Below are 23,202 nucleotides of genomic sequence, written 5' to 3' on the forward strand. Positions count from 1 at the left end.
TACACCTGGGATACTACGTGTAGGATCCAGGAGTCCACTTGCGAGTGAGCCCACTGCGTGCTGAAACTCTTGAGATGACCCCCCACCGCACCTGAGTCCGCTTGTATGGCCCCAGCGTCATGCTGCGGACTTGGCAGAAGCTGTGGAGGACTTCTGTTCCTGGGAATGGGCTGCCTGCTGCAGTCTTCTTCCCTTTCCTCTAACCCTGGGCAGATTGACTGGCCTTTTGCCCGCCTGCCTTTATGGGTACGAAAGGACTGAGACTGAAAAGACTGTGTCCTTTTCTGCTGAGATGTGACTTGGGGTAACAAAAGTGGATTTTACAGCTGTTGCCATGGCCACCAGGTCCGATGGACCGCCCCTTTATACGGCAATACTTCCATGTGCCGTCTGGAATCTGCATCACCTGACCACTGTCGTGTCTATAAACATCGTCTGGCAGATATGGACATCACATCTACTCTTGATGCCAGAATGCAAATATCCCTCTGCGCATCTCGCATATATAGAAATGCATCCTTAAAATGCTCTATAGTCAATAAAATATTGTTCCTGTCAAGGGTATCAATATTTTCAGTCAGGAAATCCGACCAAGCCCCCCCAGCGCTGCACATCCAGGCTGAGGCGATTGCTGGTCGTAGTATAACACCAGTATGTGTGTATATACTTTTTAGGATATTTTTCAGCTTCCTATCAGCTGGCTCTTTGAGGGCGGCCGTATCTGGAGACGGTAACGCCACTTGTTTTTATAAGCGTGTGAGCGCCTTATCCACCCTAAGGTGTGTTTCCCAACTCGCCCTCACTTCTGGCGGGAAAAGGTATACCTCCAATAATTTTCTATCGGAGGAAACCCACGTATCATCACACACTTTAATTTATCTGATTCAGGAAAAACTACAAGTAGATTATTCCCACCCTACATAATACCCTTATTTGTGGTACTTGTAGTATCAGAAATATGTAACACCTCCTTCATTGCCCTTAACATGTAACGTGTGGCCCTAAAGGAAAATACGTTTGTTTCTTCACCGTCGACACTGAAGTCAGTGTCCGTGTCTGTGTCGACCAACTGAGGTAAATGGGCGTTTTTACAAGCCCCTGACGGTGTCTGAGACGCCTGGACAGGTACTAATTTGTTTGCCGGCCGTCTCATGTCGTCAACCGACCTTGCATCGTGTTGACATTATCACGTAATTCCTAAATAAGCCATCCATTCCGGTGTCGACTCCCTAGAGAGTGACATCACCAATACAGGCAATTTGCTCCGCCTCCTCACCAACATCGTCCTCCTACATGTCGACACACACGTACCGACACACAGCACACACACAGGGAATGCTCTGATAGAGGACAGGACCCCACTAGCCCTTTGGGGAGACAGAGGGAGAGTTTGCCAGCACACACCAAAAACGCTATAATTATACAGGGACAACCCCTTATACAAGTGTTTTCCCTTATAGCATTTTCACATATGTAATCATATCGCCAAATAAGTGCCCCCCCTCTCTGTTTTAACCCTGTTTCTGTAGTGCAGTGCAGGGGAGAGCCTGGGAGCCTTCCTCACAGCAGAGCTGAGCAGGAAAATGGCGCCGTGTGCTGAGGAGAATAGGCCCCGCCCCCTAAAACGGCGGGCTCTTCTCCCGGAGTTTGTGAGATCTGGCAGGGGTTAAATACATCCATATAGCCTCAAGGGCTATATGTGATGTATTTTAGCCATAAAAAAGGTATAATACATTGCTGCCCAGGGCGCCCCCCCCAGCGCCCTGCACCCTCAGTGACCGCTGGTGCTGACAACAATGGCGCACAGCTGCAGTGCTGTGCGCTACCTTATGAAGACTGAAAGTCTTCTGCCGCCTGTTTCTGGACCTCTGGACCTCTTCAACTTCGGCATCTGCAAGGGGGGTCGGCGGCACGGCTCCGGGACGAACCCCAGGGTGAGACCTGTGTTCCGACTCCCTCTGGAGCTAATGGTGTCCAGTAGCCTAAGAAGCAAATCCATCCTGCACGCAGGTGAGTTTACTTCTCTCCCCTAAGTCCCTCGTAGCAGTGAGCCTGTTGCCAGCAGGACTCACTGAAAATAAAAAACCTAAATTAAACTTTTATTCTAAGCAGCTCAGGAGAGCCACCTAGATTGCACCCTTCTCGGCCGGGCACAAAGATCTAACTGAGGCTTGGAGGAGGGTCATAGGGGGAGGAGCCAGTGCACACCACCTGATCCTAAAGCTTTTATTATTGTGCCCTGTCTCCTGCGGAGCCGCTAAACCCCATGGTCCTGACGGAGTCCCCAGCATCCACTTAGGACGTTAGAGAAATGTGAAAAATACATTGAAACGTTGATAAGCAAGAAGCTTTCCGTGTTTTTCTTTCTGACACTGCTGAGTGCCGCGCCGCCGAGTTTCTATATATATATATATATATATATATATATATATATATATATAGCGCAAGTGTGGACCGGCACTCCTCCTTGTGGCTGAACGTGACCCTGGTGCCTCCTGGTAACGATCATGCAATATCCCAAAATAGATGACAGCGGCACTCAAGGATTTGAAAAAATGGAAAACTGTATTCAAAAGTGAATGAACAAGCCGACGTTTCGGGGCTTACCCGCCCCTTTGTCAAGGTGTGTAACAAACCTTGACAAAGGGGCGGGTAAGCCCCGAAACGTCGGCTTGTTCATTCACTTTTGAATACAGTTTTCCATTTTTTCAAATCCTTGAGTGCCGCTGTCATCTATTTTGGGATATTATATATATATATATATATATCTAAATATATATTTTTGTTCAACATACATCCTACTGCGCATTAGCTCCTTCTAAGTGAAGAAGACACAAGCCAATAAAAAAAAAATGACAGAATACATCTTCTCTGCTATTGTTGTGTGATGCAGTCAGTCTCTGAAAAATATAACATCTAAATAAGGAACCTTGGGCTAACTTTAAGTATTTAGAAGAAAAGGAATTGCCAGCAATTATAATTTGCAGTTTTCTCCATCAGTATTCCATGGCAGTCCTTATACTAGCCACAGACTCCAGTGAAGTCACTACAGGACCGAAATATTACGGTTTTCGGAATTTTTCGGTTATCTGGATAATGGACACCCGACCTGTATTGTATTTAATTGCAATCATTCTTCTTCTTTGCTTTAATACTTCATGATTCCGCTATTCTGTTTATTCTATTGACATAATATATATTCTACTTCCTTGCTAGTTTCCTTTTTCAACCAAATATTACCAAAATAATGCATCATCAAATGCCTAAGTATGGTTATCCTTAATCTTTAAAAGAGGAGTACGAAACACAAGTAAACTGCATATGTATATACAGGTTGAGTATCCCTTATCCAAAATGCTTGGGACCAGAGGTATTTTGGATATCGGATTTTTCCGTATTTTGGAATAATTGCATACCATAAGGAGATATCATGGTGATAGGACCTAAATCTAAGCACAAAATACATTTATGTTACATATACACCTTATACACACACAGCCTGAAGGTCATTTTAGCCAGTATTTTTTATAACTTTGTGCATTAAACAAAGTGTGTGTACATTCACACAATTCATTTATGTTTCATATACACCTTATACACACAGCCTGAAGGTCATTTAATACAATAGTTTTAATAACTTTGTGTATTAAACAAAGTTTGTGTACATTGAGCCATCAAAAAACAAAGGTTTCACCATCTCACTCTCACTCAAAAAAGTCTATTTCAGAATAATCCGTATTTCGGAATATTTGGATATGGGATACTCAACCTGTATTTTATTATGTGGTTTTAAAAGCCATATCCAGTATAACTGAGCTCTACAAATAAGCAAATTGCTTGGAAACATAAGGCAACATTCTATGGGGGGTATTCAATTATTTGAAAAGTTTGGTTTCTGTTTTTTCCAATCTGACAGGAAAAAAACAAACACCCAACCGACTTTACAAACAATCAGAATAGAAAGTGTAAGTATTTTTAAAACCATATTGCCCAAAATGCATAAAATGTACATGCATTATATCCGATTATGCTACGCTAGAGAGTTTGCAAAGTACTGCTGATTGGCACTGTGAAAGGGAGAAAAAAGTCTTGCAGATCTAGAAACAGGATTTTATAAGATTTTATGCATGCACTCATTATACAAGTGGAAGCTTTCTTACATTTTAAAGTCAAATATAGATGTCATGGTTTAACGTGTATATAGTCATACATACTTCCAGTGATTTGACAAGCTATATTGTTACGAAAATTGTGGCATGTGATGAAGTGACAGGCACTGTACATCTGAATATATAAAAGTGATACAAACAAAATGTCTTGTTCTATTTAGGGTGAGAGGGTTATCTCCGATACCAAGCCATATACAAATACAGCAGTTAAAAGTAGACACCAGAGGCAGATTATAAGTGGGTTGCTGCTCACACAGGAGCTGCCGGATTTCTGGATGCCCTACTGCCAGGATCCGGGGCCGAGTCTTTGTGAGACTGTGTGTGTAGCATTAGCCTTTTATATATATTGATGCTATACATCTGTAATGGACAGGATATAAAGATGCTGCACTATATACACCCGTACTGGCACATGTAAGCTCACCAGTCACTGCACAGCTCATGGCCAGTCAAGAGGTAGAGGACACCAGTAGCCATGAGCAGCTGGCCGGGGGAGTCTGTGCATGGCCAGTGCGGAGTGTGGGAGAAGAGAGCACAGGACCCCGGCCCCTTCACCGGCACGCAGTATATACTGTACGTTGTCCGTCTCACCCACATCATCTGCAGCCCCAGCACCGATCCCTCCTCCTTCCAGTCACCGCACTGCGTACATCATACAGGGTCTCACCCATTCATAACTGACTGATTCACCTTCTACCCCGTGAAGTAGCCACACGTTTTCACCGGTGCATCCGATATGAGAACATTGGGACCGGCTGCTGGCTCCTGCATCTGTTTCCTGGGTGCTGTTGCTATTTATTGCCAAGTCCTGGAATGACACGTAACCTGGGGTTGCAGCATAGTATAAGGAGGACGGGGTGCAGAATATGCTGTATACGGCAAGAGCAGTATATGGAGGAGAGAGGGTGCAGTATAGGGTGTGGGGTTCAAAATATGGAAGTGGATGGGGGTGCAGTGTAAATAAGGGCAGTATATGGTGGGAGGGTGTCTCCGTGTCCCAAATGGAACTTCACTGGGTGGCCTGCAGTGGCACCAATGAGGTGACCATATTGAAAAAATCTGCATCTCTCTCTCTCCACTGTCCCTATATGCCCCAACCCTCCCACCCTCTTTTTCCCCCAGTCCCTATTTGCCCCTATCCCACTCCTCCCAGTCCCTATCTGCCCCTACACCCAACTCTACCTCTTCCCAGCCCCCTCTCTCCTTATGGAGCAAGTGTGAAACAGTCAGATCAGTATTAATATTAGCAGCAGCAGGGTAGGAGGCTGTAACATCTGACTGCAGTATAACGTTCAGCTGTGAGTCATTTGGTCTGTGGGGAAGCGTATAGTGGCCAATGGCGCACATAACAGAGGTGAGGCCTTTTATTATATAGGATGCCATCTGGATGTGCTACAATGTATTCTCTTTCTGGGCAAACGTCCTAGACTCCGTTCCAGTTTTTGTATCCTAGATGTAGCAGATGACCAATTTGCCAAAGGAAATTCATCCAGGGAGCCCTTATATGTGAAGGCAAATCCATCACATCATCTTGGATTTCCCTTAAACCTCCCATACTACAGTGGTGGAAATCTCTGGTTGACAACATGCTTCTGCATTATAAAATGTGTACATGCTCATAGGGATGCAGGGTAATCATATTGCTTTAAAGTGGTACATTGTTTCCTCACATAAAGAACCTTAGCCATATGCTGTATATTTTATTGCTAATCAGGATGATGTGATACTCTAACTATTGTAATATCTTATTTTATTTATAAAGTGCTCACATATTAATGAAAACAGAAGGTAAAGATTACCCTGCCCAAAAGAGCTTACAACATAACAATTGCAGCTGCTGCTGAGATAGTACAATATGTATTGCAACTGTAAAACAAACATGACCAACTGGAAATAATAAAGCAGTCATTAGCAACTGGTATTTCTGTGCAGCGATTGATGCTATAACATGGCTAGAATGAGGAGAGACAGTGGAAGGCACAGACAAGAACCAGCAGTTACAGTAGCTGCTGACAACCCAAAAGGGCTGTCACTATATATCCCAATCGATCCTCCTTCTGACTCTAGAGAAGGATTTCGTGCTGGTGGTATCCCAGTAGATCAATAACCTTGTCTGTGCTGGGATGACACCTTAGCACAATTTCTCACTGCCTTCACACAATTTGTAGCAGTTGAAAATTTGTGGGAAAATTATAATGTGGGAGGCAGTATACATAGGGGAACTAAAGTGCGGGCATCTCCAAATGTCTCTCATTGTAGGGCATTTCTGGGGCTGAAATCATGCAAGACGATGCAATAAAGACTGAATTAAAGTATCAGGTGTCATGATCTCCTCATCCAATAACCTAATGTCCTCTTCAGCTGTACAGGTCAATAGAATTAAATGAAGCTTTCACATGGGGAATACCGCTTCTTTAACAAAATTTTCAAGAAAGACACTAGATATAGTTTTATACTTCTAAATTAATATTTAGTAACATTTCAGAACAAATTAACCAATTTATATGCAGATAAATTTGTTTTAGTATCTACCCAACAATTAAATGAAATGCAGCAACCCATTCAAAGCTATAGGCACATACAGTACTAAAAACTTTATATGGCACCAAACCATATGTGCTTGTACCTAAATAATGCTAAGAGGCAGTTGCCGGGTTTCAGTAAAAAATTGCTACCAGTGAGAGATGCCTTTATACAGAAATTACAGACAACACATTTTACAGAAAAGAATGTAAACATTTAACATTTCTTAAAAGAACATGCCCACTCTATGAAAGCTTTGCTCACTGTGTACCTTCAAGCAGTAAAAAATTTGCTGCCAGTGAGAGACGCCTTTATACAGAAATGACAGAAATCACATTTTACAGAAAAGAATGTATACGTTTAAAGGGGGAATTCAAATGTTTTAAAAGTTGGTTGGTTGGCTGATTCTTCTTGTTTATTAGACAGGCAACCCAACTGACTTTTCAAATAACTGAATATCCCCCATTGTGTCTTAAAAGAACATGCCCACTTTATGAGAGCTTTGTTCACTGTGCACCTTCAAGCATGGTACAAGCTCAGGAAGCAGAATGCCTGTGCCCATAAATCTCGCAACATCTATGCATATTAACACAGTTACTGTGTCAGATCATATTCCCTTGTTTTCACTGTAAGATTGGAAAACAAAAAAGGAAAGAAAAAGATGAAATGTGATGGTTAATTGGCTTACAAGTCCTGCTATTCCCAGCCACTTGTTGGTAAGTGATAAGGCTACATATGACTTATGTTCTGTATTCCGGGTCTAATATTCTGACACGGGAGAACAGACCGTGCATTATTGCTGTGATACCCATATGGAGAGCACAGGCCACCATTTCTGTAGCATATAATATTCAACAGGAGCCAATAGTAAAGCAAATCATATGGCATACTAGCAGGCCACATAGAATACACTTCAATTTTTGGGCTAAACCATGTGAACAACACACTCATTCTAATTAGGACAGGATCTTGGTTGGAGAAGCAAGATACCTTAAGGTGGGTACAAACTGGCCGATATATCAGCAGTTCTATTGAACGCCCGATATATCGCGGGTCCGTCGGCCAGTGTGTACGGGCGATATGTCTGTGAACTCCATCGTTCACAGACATATCGGGTCGGACCCGCAGCACAGCCGACGGACAATATATCTACCGATATATTGGCGCGTCGCTGTGTGTGTACGGGTGGTCGGCCGACTGCCCTTACACTCCCACCCAGTTCATGACGTCAGTCCCCGATGGATCGGCCAGTGTGTATGCTCAACACACTGCCCGATCCGGCCATAGGTATATCTGAAGATCAATTGATAGGCAGATATATCTATCAGTGTGTACCCACCTCTAGTTTGTTTAGGAGGTGAACTAATTTGAAACAAAGAAACAAAGCACATCTTACATTTCAACCACAACGCCTGACATGACAATTTCTGGGCACAAATCAATGGACACAACTGGAAACCTTCCAGTGTTTAAACAGTCCAGCATTTAGCTTCAATATTTGTTACATAACCATTATATGAGGAAAAAAAATACAGCAAAAAATATTACCCATCCCATATCCGTTGTACAGTCTTCTTTCACGCTCTATAGTCTGCTTAACGACGGTCTCTCGGGAACCATGCTGTCTTGCTTGTCTACCTTTGATGCAGTTATGCAATTCAATTTGTTCCAGCTCACTATCGAACCGATGCAAATAGCTGTAAAAGCAAAGACAATTATGATGATCACCCTTAATGTCGGTCATTTAAACAGCATGAGGTACAATATTAATAACTTCACCGAAGGCAAGTGTCCTAGTGTTCTGTGCGGCAAGGTAGAGGCACAACATGAAAGTCACAATACCATACAGTCTGTGCTACTTCTGCATAAAGGATTATGATGTAAGTGTTATGTGGATAGAACGCAGGTGAACGTTTAGATTCACCGTTTAATGATGGTTAGAAATCAGATATACTCATCAAGTATTTAATCCTTAAAGCCTCTATTAGAAATACCAGTGTATACATTTTAAAAGCACCCTGCGTGAAAATGAAAAAAAGCAGCTACACTATTATAAGTAGAGTAAGCCCACTCACATGAATTTCATGGCAAGCTAACATTTTTCAAATGAGTGGGTTTAAAAATATACGTTATGGTAAGAACTTACCGTTGATAACGGTATTTCTCCTAAGTCCACAGGTTCCACAGGATAACAATGGGATATGATGGCGTGACAGCGGATTGGCACCAAACGATCACAAGCTTTCAGGCCTCCCAGGATGCAACGGGCCCGTCCATATATCCCCGCCCACTGGCTCAAGCAAATCAGTTGGATTCCAAAGCATCTAGGCAGGAGCATCATGTAGTGCCCTAATCAGACGAGAAGAACACACATGCACACCCTTCCGTACAAGAAGGAAGAGATAAGTGAGTAGCAAGATCCTCAAATCAGGTGCGTCAGGGTGGAATCCCTGTGGAACCTGTGGACTTAGGAGAAATACCGTTATCAACGGTAAGTTCTTACCATAACGTACATTTCTCCGGCAGGGTCCATAGGTTATCCACAGGATAACAATGGGATTTCCCAAAGCAATTTTAGTGGTGGGGACACTCCTGATTGGACAGGAGAACCTTACGCCCGAATTCAGAGTCATGAGAGGCAAAAGTATCAAAGCACAATGTCTAATGAATGTGTTAATGGAAGACTATGTGGCTGCCTTACATATCTGTTCTGCTGAAGCACCATGTAGTGCTGCCTATGAAGGACCTACCTTACAAGTAGAGTGAACAGAGATATTAGAAGGAACAGGGAGATCCGCTTGAGAATATGCTTCCGAAATAGTAATTCGAAGCCCTCTAGCCAGCGTCTATTTATTAGCAGGCCTCCTTTCTTGTGAATTCCGTAGAAAATCAAGAGAGAATCTGTCTTTCCGATGTCACTGGTGTGATCCACGTTGATCCTTAATGCTCGCACTACGTCCCGCAACGCATCTCCTGCAGAAAGTTCCGATACCTGAGAAAACCGGGACTACAATTTCTTCATTAAGGTGGAATTTAGACACCACCTTAGGAAGATACCCAGACCTACTTCTGAGAACTGCTTTATCTGGATAAAAAAAAAAAAAAAATCAGAAAAAGAGAACATGACAGCGCTCCTAAATCTGACACTCTTCTAGCTGATGCATAGTCAGTAGAAAGAGAACTTTAGCAGTCAACCATTTAAAATCCACTTTATTAAGTGGTTCAAATGGAGCAACTTGAAGGGCCTTGAGGACTAGACTCAAGTCCCAAGGCACTGTAGGAGGCACAAAAGGAGGTTGAATGCGCAGCATTCCCTGAAAAAGTAAGCACATCCTGTAAATTGGCAATCTTCTTTTGGAACCATACAGTCAATGCTGATACTTTTACTCTCAAGGAAGCCACCTTCAAACCCTTATCTATTCCCACCTGAAGGAAATCTAAGACCCTGGAAACTTGAAAAGGTTTTGGGGTCCATATTTCCTTCACTGCACCATGAATATAGGCCTACCATATTCGGTGATAAATGCAAGCTGAGGATGGTTTCCTTGCTCTGAGTATTCTTTGAATTACCTCTAGCGAGAATCCTCTCGACTTCAGGATAGAGGTTTCAAGAGCCACGCCGTCAACGATAGTCGAACCCGATACCTGTGATAACAAGGACCCTGCATTAGTAGATCTGGACGTTGAGTGAGCAGAAGTGGAGCATACATCGACATTCTCTGCAGATCTGTGTACCAATGCCCTCTGGGCCAAGCCGGAGCAATTAGAATCACTGCACCCTTTGCTTCTTTTATTTTCCTTACCACCCTGGTAGCAGGAAGATCGGAGGAAATAGATACGCCAGATGAAAATCCCATTTCACTGACAAGGCGTCCACAAAGATCGCTCCAGGATCCTTTGTTCTTGCCCCGTATGTGGGCACTTTGTTTTTCAGACAGGATGCCATGAGATCTATCTCTGGCAAACCCCACTTGTCTACCAAAGTCTGAAATACTTCTGGGTGTAGAGCCCATTCGCTTGCTTGAATGGCGTGTTGACTGAGAAAGTCCGCTTCCCAGTTTAGGACTCCCAGAACGAATACTGCGGACAATGCTGGAAGATGGAGTTCTGCCCACTTTAGTATGTGACGTACCTCCTTCATTGCTGTTTGGCTGCGCGTTCCTCCCTGATGGTTGAGGTACGCCCCTGCCGTTAAATTGTCCGAGTGGCTCTGGACTGGTCTTCCTTGAAGACAGTCCTTTGCCTGAATCATTGCCATGTATATGGGCCGAAGTTTTAACGGATTCATTGGCAGGCAACTTTCTTCTGTGGTCTATTGTCCCTGGAACCATAATCTTCCGGACACTGCTCCACAGCACTGAAGACTGGTATCTATTATCAGGATCTCCCAATCTGATATCCAAAAGGGTCTCCCTTTGTCTAGATGGGATGTCTGTAGCCACCAGGCTTATGACTATTTCCTTGGTTTAAAGTACCATAGTCTGTTTCTTTATTATCTGATATATTCCATTCCATCTGGCCAGAATCAGACGCTGCCGAGGTCTTGAGTGGAATTGTGCATACTCCACCATGTCGATTGTTGACACCATCAAACCCATCAGTCGCATAGCTGCGTGGATTGATATTGTTTGACTGTGTAACAATTCCTGAGTACTTGACTGTACCTTGGATAACTTGTTCCGAGGTAATCAATTTTCTTCAGACTTGAATTCAGTACAGCCCCATAGTGAGTCATCCGTTGTGACGGAACCAGAGATGACTTTACCCAATTTATGAACCACCTGTGCCTCTGTAGACAAGTCACTGTCTGTTGGAGATGGCACAGAAGCTTTTCCTGTGATTGTGCCAGGATAAAAAAGGTGGTCGAGGTATGGCATTTTTCTTATCCCCTTCTTGAGGAGATAAGCTGCCATAATCTTCATCATTTTGGTACATACTCTGGGGCTGTGGCTAACCCAAAGGGTAAGGTCTGGAAATGAAAATGTTGCTGGAGGATGGTGAACCTTGAGATAACACTGATGGAACAGTGCTATAGAAACCTGTAGGTAAGCATCCGGACTATCCAGGGATACCATGTAATCTCATGGCTCCATGCAAAAACTATGGAGCGTAACGTCTCCATGGGAACCGCGGTACCCAAACTTATCTGTTTGGGATTTTGAGAATGGGGTGAAAGGATCCTTCTGAACCCAAACCCGGTTGGAGTAAAAACCCCTGTCCCTATTGTGCAGGGGTTCCTTTGCCTATACCCGAGATGGACTGGAACAGAAGAACCTTTGAGGAGGATGCTTCTAGAAGGGAAAGCATAACCTAGAAATTCTGCTTCTTGCACCCAGGCGCCTGTTTGTAGACTGCTACCAGATCTGTGCAAACTGAAGAAGTCGGCTCCCTATCCTTTTGGGGTCCCCCAGAAGGAGGCCCGCACCATCATGCTGATGCCTTATCCTCTGGTTTGGAAGCTGGCCCTCTGTTTGCCTTTGCTTCTTTGCCTTACCAAGCTTATTATATTGGGGCTGTTACGTTCTTTTATGACCGACAAGGCTGAAACCGGACCCCTAGGTTTGTAGTTATATGTGTAAGGAAACGTGACCTTCTTGGAGTCTGTTTCTGACTCCAGAATATCTGTTAACTTCGTCTCAAACAAAAAATCCAGCCAAAGGCAAAGTTTCCAGAACCTTCTTTGATTCTGAATGAGCTTTCCATGTATGTAAGCAAAACTGCTCTGCGAGCAGCTATTTTTTTAATGCTGATGCCCTAGAACATTAGTGTCCATATGAGCTATATGGGATTCTTGCTCCCTTGCAGGGGCTGAAAACCTGTCTTCCAGTACCTCAGCCCAGTGTACCTACAGCACCTGGTATTCCAAGGTGGTCTCCCATCCAATAATTAACCAGGCCCAACACTGCTTAGCTTCCAATATCTAGTGAGATTGGGCCTATCCAGTGTGGTGTGGCTGTGGATTGCAAGGTGAAGTCATGGCTGGCCTTATGACTGCCCCAGACAGAGACAATATGGTTTTCAGAAAACCATCCCTCTTTTGACATTGACGGCAAAGGCCATATAGATTTTCGCACTATCAATAATATGCATATCTACTTTAGGAGGCACTTCCTATTTTTAAACAGTCCCCAGCTGGAAAAGGATATTTGGAATCCCATTAACTAGGAAACTATATTCCTTATCGGGTATAGCCCAAACCTTTTCCATGATTTCCATCAGCTGCTGGGGTTCCACATGAGGCGGCCCTATTTTTTGGGACGTTTAAACCTAGGTAACTTTTTTTAACACAGGCTCTGCTGATCCTCTGAGGACAGAAAGGCCTTTACTGCTCTCATTATTTCAGCTATATTAACTGAGCTGATACCCTCTACCTGTTCTTTGTATGCCGAAGTAGAGTATGTAGAGTTTTCATCGTCTGATGAATCATGTGTAGCCTGTGCAGTTGATGATTTATTTACACTCGGTTTATCAGCATGTTTTATTGGAGAAGCTGTTGGGGATACCGTAGGTAGAGAGCTGCATGTATAGGTTAATAGTGAACCCTATTGCTGGTATTGACGCTATAGGAATTAACCTTTCAGCTATACTGGACAAGGCCTGTGCAAACATCACCCAAGGGGGATCTATCTGTACTTGACGTAGATCAGGGATCTGCCTTGTATTATGCTGAAAAGCAAACCATTTTACACATAAACCATCCTGTACCAGATCAGAGAGAATAACAGAGCTTTTGCAAGATAACATGATAGGAGTATTGGTGTTACTGTAAGTGTACTCTCGTCACTTTTGCCGCTCTTAGACATGATAAATAATCAGCACTTTCACAGTGTACTACACAATTTGTGACTGTAATCACTAGCGTTCTAAAGTGATATTAATCTGACCCTTACCCATGAACCCGCATTGAGGATCAGAAGACCAACTGACAGATATAAAAGTCAGCAATCACACTAGCAGTCAGTCACGTTATATATTAGTCATATGAGCACATAATCAACTACGAACACATTTTAAAGTATGTAGGAGTACATATTACTGAATTCTGTTTTATACAGATCTTAAATTATTCAGAAGCAATGCGAAAAAAACCACAGTAATGTACACAGACTCATATGCAATAGGCACTTAAATTCAACTATTCATAATGACAAAAGTAGATAGAAATTTAGTGCTGTATAACCCATACTCAGTAGAGTGGGATACAGGGAGACTCACCTCACTTCCAAGATCTATCAATACGTTAGCGAACGCTGAGTGGATCCAGACGCTACTAGTGTACACCGCCGCTACAGGAACTTTTAGTGAACACAGACGCACTGTGCATACAGACGCACCGGCCATACAGACGCCTGTATTGCGACCGGGTCTCCTCGCGGTAGCGCTTAGTGAACACAGCCTATGCTGAGACAGAGACCCCTCATGATAGCGTCTGAGACGGAAGTGAGGCAAATCAGTTCATGGTGGGAGACTCGCGGAAACTGGTCATGAACTGGGGGGAGGGGCAACCAGGAGAGCGTCTAACTCCCCACCGCTGACATCAACCCTAGCGATCGCAGCCTCATACTATTCCTGGTGCCTTATAATCCCTAAGGCCTAGAGCTGGAGCACCCGTGGTGGCAGCGCGTCAGCTACTGTTTGGTAGTCTCCTTCCAATACAGTGCGGCTGTGTCCGTATTCCCCAGCTACGGGGAACCGATGCCTTACCTTCTCCCCATGCTCCGGCCTGCTGGACCTGCTAGTATATCCGACACAGACGCCCGCCTAGACAGCATTGTACACATGGGTAAGCGTTGTTGCGACCCGGCGGAGAGTTGTTGGAGTGACTCTTTCCAATATGCGTATAAGACGCTGTTAAGAAAGATCGCTCAAAAACATAGTAAGACTATAAAAATAAAAAAAGAAAGCTAAGGGCTGCCATTAGAACAGCAGCCCTCTGATCATGGCCCGGCTCCTGTCGCACCAAACAAAAAACTGATTTGCCTGAGCCAGTGGGCGGGGATATATGGACAGGCCCGTTGCATCCTGGGAGGCCTGAAAGCTTGTGATCGTTTGGTGCCAATCCGCTGTCACTCCATCATATCCCATTGTTATCCTGTGGATAACCTGTGAACCCTGCCGTAGAAATTACAGCTAACAAAACAAAAAGAGTATTACTTTACTAGCTGGACCTTTTATTAATTAGGTAAAGACCATGGGTTGTATCAGTGATAGCTTGTTTTGGTGTGTAAACTGTAACTAACCTTGTCCCTGACGGTGCACTATACACATAAAGTAAACCTACCTGTAAATACTGCTATTTAGCAAAATATTATTATTATTATTATTATTATTATATCTACTACTACAGTATTAGCATCTATACAGAACCGGTTACTAAACTAAAGCAGTATGATCTTCCATCTTTCATTACCTTCTACATTCTTTATCTTCATGATTTAAGTGTTAAGTGTTGACAAAGTGTTGACCTTGGGATCTCAATGTTGTTTTGAGGTTCCTTAAGTCACATTGGTTTGAACCACTCACCACTGTGGACTTAAAATATCTCACATGGAAGGTGACGATGCTGTTAGCCCTGGCTTCAGCCAGGCGTGTGTCAGAATTGGCGGCTTTATCATATAAAAGCCCTTACTTAATTTTTCATTCTGACAGGGCAGAATTGAGGACTCGTCCTCAATTTCTCCCTAAGGTGGTTTCTGCTTTTCACATGAACCAACCTATTGTGGTGCCTGCGGCTACTAGGGACTTGGAGGACTCCAAGTTACTTGACGTGGTCAGGGCCCTGAAAATATATGTTTCCAGGACGGCTGGAGTCAGAAAGTCTGACTCGCTGTTTATCCTGTATGCACCCAACAAGCTGGGTGCTCCTGCTTCTAAGCAGACTATTGCTCGTTGGATTTGTAGTACAATTCAGCTTGCACATTCTGTGGCAGGCCTGCCACAGCCAAAATCTGTAAAAGCCCATTCCACAAGGAAAGTGGGCTCATCTTGGGCGGCTGCCCGAGGGGTCTCGGCTTTACAACTTTGCCGAGCAGCTACTTGGTCAGGGGCAAACACGTTTGCTAAATTCTACAAATTTGATACCCTGGCTGAGGAGGACCTGGAGTTCTCTCATTCGGTGCTGCAGAGTCATCCGCACTCTCCCGCCCGTTTGGGAGCTTTGGTATAATCCCCATGGTCCTTACGGAGTCCCAGCATCCACTAGGACGTCAGAGAAAATAAGATTTTACTTACCGATAAATCTATTTCTCGTAGTCCGTAGTGGATGCTGGGCGCCCATCCCAAGTGCGGATTGTCTGCAATACTTGTACATAGTTATTGTTAACTAAATCGGGTTATTGTTGTTGTGAGCCGTCTTTTCAGAGGCTCCTTCGTTGTTATCATACTGTTAACTGGGTTCAGATCACAAGTTGTACGGTGTGATTGGTGTGGCTGGTATGAGTCTTACCCGGGATTCAATATCCTTCCTTATTATGTACGCTCGTCCGGGCACAGTATCCTAACTGAGGCTTGGAGGAGGGTCATAGGGGGAGGAGCCAGTGCACACCACCTGATCCTAAAGCTTTTATTCTTGTGCCCTGTCTCCTGCGGAGCCGCTATTCCCCATGGTCCTTACGGAGTCCCAGCATCCACTAGGACGTCAGAGAAATATAGGAAAGATCTCAAAGCTTTTAAAAAGGAGAAGTTTTATAAAGTTCAGCAAGATTATGAACTTAGACGTGTATACCCATGGGCAAGCAATAGCAAACCCTATAGGGAAAGAATTAAGCATTTTAGAAAGCGAGGACAACAGTTCAGACAAAGGGAATCAGATGAATCCAGTGCCTCTCATAGTGAAAATGAGCCGCAGCCCACTAATGAGGATGGCCGCCCTTTAGGGCTGCAGACCCGAACTACGCTTTATGCCCCCCCTACAAAAGGAAGAGGCCGACAAGGAGGGCGAGGCAGAACGAGAGGTGCCACAAGCAGGAGGCCACCACGCCGGTAGAAAATTTGGTGTTTAACCTGTCTTCAACTCCTCTGACAGAGACGGAAAATAGAGTGTTATCCAAAGGACTCAAAATTGTGCCCACAGCCAAAATGGATGCATTTCAATGGAAGCTGGATGTGTACAAGTTAAATAGGACGTTGAGATTAAAGGACCACTTTGCAAAAACACCAAATACCATAGCACCAAAGGGGGAAGATATACCGGAACAACTAAAGAAGATTTTACCAAGATCAAAGTTTGATTCCACTACACAAAACCTCTCAATAAAGACATTCACCAGGTTATTGGAAAATGAAGGTGCACGAGTGGCTAATACAAGGACACCACATTGTAATCTCGCCTATGAAGAAAGACAAGCACTTAAATCCTTGTCGCAACGAACTGACATCATAATCCGCCCGGCGGATAAGGGGGGAGGGGTGGTTCTTCAGGACTTGACGGACTATAAGAATGAATGTGAACGTCAGCTGAGGGATAGTAATACATATGAACGATTATCCCGGGACCCGACAGAAACATACAAGCGGGAAGTGGATGAGATTTTAGCATTAGCTAAACAACAGGATATTATATCAGCCGAATTACAAAAAGCACTAATGGTGGAATTCCCCATCACCCCCCTCTTTTATGTGGTCCCGAAGATCCATAAGAACCTGCATGCCCCCCCAGGGAGGCCAATAATATCGGCATGTGGCTCCCTGTTTGAACCAATATCAATTTACCTGGACTCATTGTTAAATCCATGTATTCAGGGCATCCCCTCATATCTGAAGGATACTAACATGCTATTGTCCATTCTGAATTCTTTGACGCTACCATTGGATGAAATTGTCATGTGCAGTGCAGATGTAACTAGCCTGTACACCTGCATCCCACATGATGCAGGTGTGCAGGCTGTCATGGAACTTATATCGAATAGCCCCTTATATAAGGGTCCACCAGTTCAGTTTGTGTTACAGCTCCTAAGATTAGTCTTGACGAAAAATTATTTTTACTATAATGGCCAATTCTTCCTACAACGCAATGGCTGTGCGATGAGGTCCTCAGTGGCCCCATCGTACGCCAATGCGTATATGTACTCAGTGGAGAAATCATTATTTAATGTTGGGAGTGAATTGAACCCTCAGATATTGATATACCATAGATTCATAGATGATTTACTAATCTTTTGGATAGGTACTGAGGAGAATCTAAAAAATTTACTAGATGATCATAATAGATCTTCAAGTAATGTAAGATTTACATACAAAACTAGTACCAGCAACATCCAATTTTTGGATGTGGAGATACATATCAAGGGTAAAGAACTAATGACGTCGCTATACAGAAAAAGCACAGATAGGAATACTCTTCTTCAATATGAGAGTTTCCATCCTTTACCATTGAGAAAAAGCCTGCCTTATTTGCAATTAAGGGCAAAAAGAATTACATCAAATCCAGAACATGTGGAACCAGCACTCAACACTATGGTTGAGCGCTTTAGACAGAGGGGATATAATAAGAATGAGCTTATACAGATTAAAACCAGAGTACTGGATATCCCCAGAACCACATTGTTAGAACCTAAGATCAAACAGACACAGCATATGGCAAGATTACCATGGCCCAATTGTTATAACATACATAGTGAGAATCTCACTAAAAAAGCCAAAAGTTGGTGGCCCATTGTCAGTACGGACAAAGAGCTGCCATCGCTCCAGGGCTCAAAGTTAATGCCTAGTTACTTGAGAAATCGTAATTTAAAGGACAAAATTGTTAAATTAGATATTACAGGCATGGAGAGAAAGAAACCGACACACTTTTTGAGTAGGAAACCGGGGTGCTTTAAATGCCTCAGATGTACAACATGTAGGTCCATGGTAGCTAGCCCTACTTTTTCCCATCCGCACACCGGGAAAAAATTCCAGATAAGGCATGCAGTCACATATACAACTACATATGTCATATATCTCCTGACCTGCCCCTGTGGGCTGTCCTATGTGGGCAAAACTCAGCGGCAGTTTCGGGAGCGTATGGCTATGCACCGTATGGCAATAAGACAAGCATTAGAAACAGGTAGTAGTGATCAACCTGTGGCCAGATACTTTGCCACAGCTAAACACAGTATGGCCACGCTAAGAAGTATTATTATTGATCACATACCAGCTTTACCCAGAGGAGGAAATTGAGCTAAAATCCTGCTCAAACGGGAATGTAGGTGGATATTTATGCTCAACACATTGGCCCCAAAAGGGTTAAACGAAACTCTGGGTATACAATGTTATCTATAGGGGTGTAACAACAACTATATGCATAAAATGTACAGAAAAAAATTAATGAGAAACTTGCTCATGATTTAGTGAATAGATTGCCATACTATAAGGGACGTAAGCAGCGAACCAATAATTTATGAGTGAGTTGCGCTGCATTAATTATATCTATAGATGACAAAGCTTAATAGATGCTAAAATAGAGTGCAATGTAGTCATGACACACAGTTAGTAATGAGTATGCTCAGCTTTTAATGTAAGTACGGCTTTAAATGTTTGTAACAAAATTTTTTTATTTCATGTTGTCAGGTTGCTAAGCAACAGAAAATGAATGGAACCCTAGCTCGGCGCCGCCTGGTGACGTCGGGTGCCAGTGACATCAGTTGCCTGCGCGCGGACCCGGCGCACCGAGCGGCGTGAAGCAGGTGAGTGAGTTTAGCAATTTGTGCACGTTAGATAGGGTATAAATGTTTGTAATTTTGTATGTCATTTTGTGTATGATTGTCCCTGACGACGGGCGAGAGCCCGAAATGTAACGTAGGAATAAAGGACGCTATGGAAATTTGAAAAAGCCTGGAGAGTGCCGCCCGTTCATTTGCAAGCTATTACAGGGTCACAGACCCAGGGAGGGCACCAGAGCAAGAAACTTTATGAGACCTCATTGATACTGAGTGCCGGATCAGACCGTGTATGTGTATGTGTGTATATATATATATATATATATATACATACACACACATATACACGCACGCATATACAGGTTGAGTATCCCATATCCAAATATTCCGAAATACAGACTTTTTTGAGTGAGAGTGAGATACTGAAACCTTTGTTTTTTGATGGCACAATGTACACAAACTATGTTTAATACACAAAGTTATTAAAAAATAATAAGAATTTACTCACCGGTAATTCTATTTCTCGTAGTCCGTAGTGGATGCTGGGAACTCCGTAAGGACCATGGGGAATAGACGGGCTCTGCAGGAGACTGGGCACTCTAAAAGAAAGATTAGGTACTATCTGGTGTGCACTGGCTCCTCCCTCTATGCCCCTCCTCCAGACCTCAGTTAAGGAAACTGTGCCCGGAAGAGCTGACACGACAAGGAAAGGATTTGGAATCCAGGGTAAGACTCATACCAGCCACACCAATCACACTGTACAACTTGTGATAACCATACCCAGTTAACAGTATGAACAACAACTGAGCCTCAGTAACAGATGGCTCATAACAATAACCCTTTAGTTAAGCAATAACTACATACATGTATTGCAGAGAGTCCGCACTTGGGACGGGCGCCCAGCATCCACTACGGACTACGAGAAATAGAATTACCGGTGAGTAAATTCTTATTTTCTCTGACGTTCTAGTGGATGCTGGGAACTCCGTAAAGACCATGGGGATTATACCAAAGCTCCCAAACGGGCGGGAGGGTGCGGATGACTCTGCAGCACCGAATGAGCAAAGGCAAGGTCCTCCTCAGCCAGTGTATCAAACTTGTAGAACTTAGCAAATGTGTTTGAACCCAAGTAGCAGCTCGGCAAAGCTGTAAAGCCGAGACCCCTCGGGCAGCCGCCCAAGAAGAGCCCACCTTCCTTGTGGAATGGGCTTTTACTGATTTAGGATGCGGTAACCCTGCCGCAGAATGAGCCTGCTGAATCGTGTTACAGATCCAGCGCGCAATAGATTGCTTTGAAGCCGGAGCACCCAGTTTGTTGGGTGCATGCAGGATAAACAGCGAGTCAGTTTTCCTGACTCCAGCCGTCCTGGCTACATAGATTTTCAAAGCCCTGACTACATCAAGTAACCTGGAGTCCTCCAAGTCCCGAGTAGCCGCAGGCACCACAATAGGCTGGTTCAAATGAAACTCTGATACCACCTTAGGGAGAAATTGGGGACGAGTCCTCAACTCTGCCCTGTCCATATGAAAGATCAGATATGGTCTTTTACATGACAAAGCCGCCAATTCTGACACACGCCTAGCTGAAGCTAAGGCCAACAGCAAGCTGATGCCTATGGGGCGCATGTGGTGGAAAAGCAATATCAAAAGGAACATCTTCTAGTGAGGTGGGTTTAGAATTCAGTCTCTGGACAGCACTTGGCACCAAAAGCCCACTAGTACTGAAGCACACTAACTCCAATGAAGCTTATTCTTATTGGCTCCCCACAAATGGAAAAATGAAACTCTGGGGCACATGTATTAAGCTTGGAGTAGTGATAAAGCAGTGATTAGCGCAAGGTGATAAAGCACCAGCGAGTCAGTCAACTCCTAACTGTATTTTTTCAAATCTGTAATGAATGGCTGGTGTGTTATCACCTTGCGCTTATCACTGCTTTATCACTTCTTTATCACTTCTCCAGGTTAATACATATGCCCCTCTGTTTTTTAAACATCAAGTTTGATGAGAGGACATCAAAGATGAAATGGCACAAGCACATTTGATTACTTATGTCAAGACAGATTGCGAATAATCCAGAAAGGATTACTTAGCATTCTAGAATACTGAGTGAGTGAAAGCAAGCCTTTCAAAAAACTGAAGATGTTACAGAAGTTAAGTGATAATTACATAGCAATTACGGATTCAGTATGATACTCCGGCTGTTGGGATTATGGCGGTCAGGAGACCGACGCCGGGATCCCGACAGTCGGTATACTGGTGGCAAGTGCAGCATGTCCTCTTGCGGGATTGCTGCGCTCATCTCGGGCCCTTCAGTCGCCACAGGGTTATACTCCCCTTCAGGTGGTGACGTGGACCACAACCTTAGTGGGTATTCCAGGCAGCGGTCACAATCCCGACAGCCGATATTTCACCGGGTGTCAGGATTCCGGCGTTGGTATCCTGACCGCCGGTAACCTGGCAGCAGGCAACATGAAAGCCTCCTGTAATTACTGTATGCCTGAGTAAAAACAGCAAGACATCACAAGAGACAGATCAGAGATAAGCACAGGAGACCCTGTAAGGGGTTACAGTCCGGTACTAGAATGGGGAAAGAAATATACTGCAGAAACTTCCTCTTTGTTAAAACAAAGTGAAAGTGCGTGAAGGTGCAGAGAAGGAATTGATCAGATGTTGCCTGGGAGATGATACCAATATTTTTTAAGTAAGAAGCTACATTTTGATCATGGAGGGAAGTCAAAAGGATTTGACGAGGGGGATTGGAATAAAATAAATAAAATGATTTAAATGTTCTATAGAAGAGTCTGAGGGTAGAAAACTAAACATACATTAAAGACTGGTCATCAGTCACTGGGGGGAGTGTTTGGGTTAGTCTGCATGTTGGGGAGGTTAGAGTTTGTCTGCGGGAGAGGATGGTTAGGGTTACCAGGATCAGTCTGGATTCTGACCGTCGGGATGCTGATGGTCTGGATACTAACTGATGGAATTTCACACCCAACCCGCCCAAGTAGTAGAAGTAACAGCAGCAATATATGTAAGGAAGTATATATATGACTTAACAAGGATGTTTCAAATCATGGGGATATTTTTGAAGTAAGTAGTTCTCAACAGCCTGTGGCACTACACTTGGGAACAGAACAGACTAAGTGGCCATATTTTCCAGTTGCTGGTCAGTACACTGGACGCTACAAAAACATGACAGATACCTAATTGAGGCTTTTAACAGACAGATGCTTAATTTTCACTTGCTTATCTCACTAGTACCCAAGAAAATACTGGCCATATGCAGATTTTCTCTGCCAGATTAACAAAAAAAAAAAAACCCAAAAACTGACAAATATGCTCTTGTTTAACAAGCCATCTTTTCTAAGTAAGTGCCATAGTTCTTTTTCTTCTCAAATATCATTATTTGTCAGCTATCTAGAATGCAATGCTTTTAGTGTTAGCAATTCAATCAACTATGGGTAATACTGTACTGCACAAATCTATGCATGGCTTACTGTAATGGATACAATTCTCCCTCATCAACCCCAAGCTCCCTCTTTATATAACTTTACTCTCGCTTAATGCACCTTACTTAGGGGGCTAGTCAGAGTCATTCAGTACTTTGCTAAAATCGCAAACAGCTGGTTATCAGCCATCTGTACATTCGCAGCGATCGCATTGTGCACGCGTTGGCAGTCACGATGCGATCGCAATGTGATTAACAGGCAGCGGGCAATGGGGGGGGGGGGGGCGGTGATAATGGGGTCTGCTGCAGGAAACGCAGGAATGTCATGGCCAATTTCAGGGAGGCCGGATGACTACGTCTGTTTTTTCATGCAGCAGGAAACATGGTGGTGTTGCACCTAAATACGCAGCTTGGCTGTGTATACAG

At 43.8% G+C, this 23,202-nt stretch overlaps 1 protein-coding gene and 1 pseudogene across 2 annotated transcripts in view; both read right to left on the reverse strand.

The window, feature by feature from the left end:
- TMA16 (translation machinery associated 16 homolog) overlaps positions 1-23,202 on the reverse strand; it is a 295,640-nt gene that overhangs the window by 66,065 nt on the left and 206,373 nt on the right. For both annotated transcript variants that reach the window (XM_063920440.1, XM_063920439.1), the window contains exon 5: positions 8,241-8,389. In XM_063920440.1, the coding sequence (XP_063776510.1) occupies positions 8,241-8,389 (149 nt within the window). The remainder of the gene's footprint in view (positions 1-8,240; positions 8,390-23,202) is intronic.
- LOC134949639 (5S ribosomal RNA) lies at positions 12,535-12,653 on the reverse strand (annotated as a pseudogene).

This window comes from Pseudophryne corroboree, chromosome 1 (genome assembly GCF_028390025.1).
Source record: "Pseudophryne corroboree isolate aPseCor3 chromosome 1, aPseCor3.hap2, whole genome shotgun sequence".
NCBI lineage: Eukaryota > Metazoa > Chordata > Amphibia > Anura > Myobatrachidae > Pseudophryne > Pseudophryne corroboree.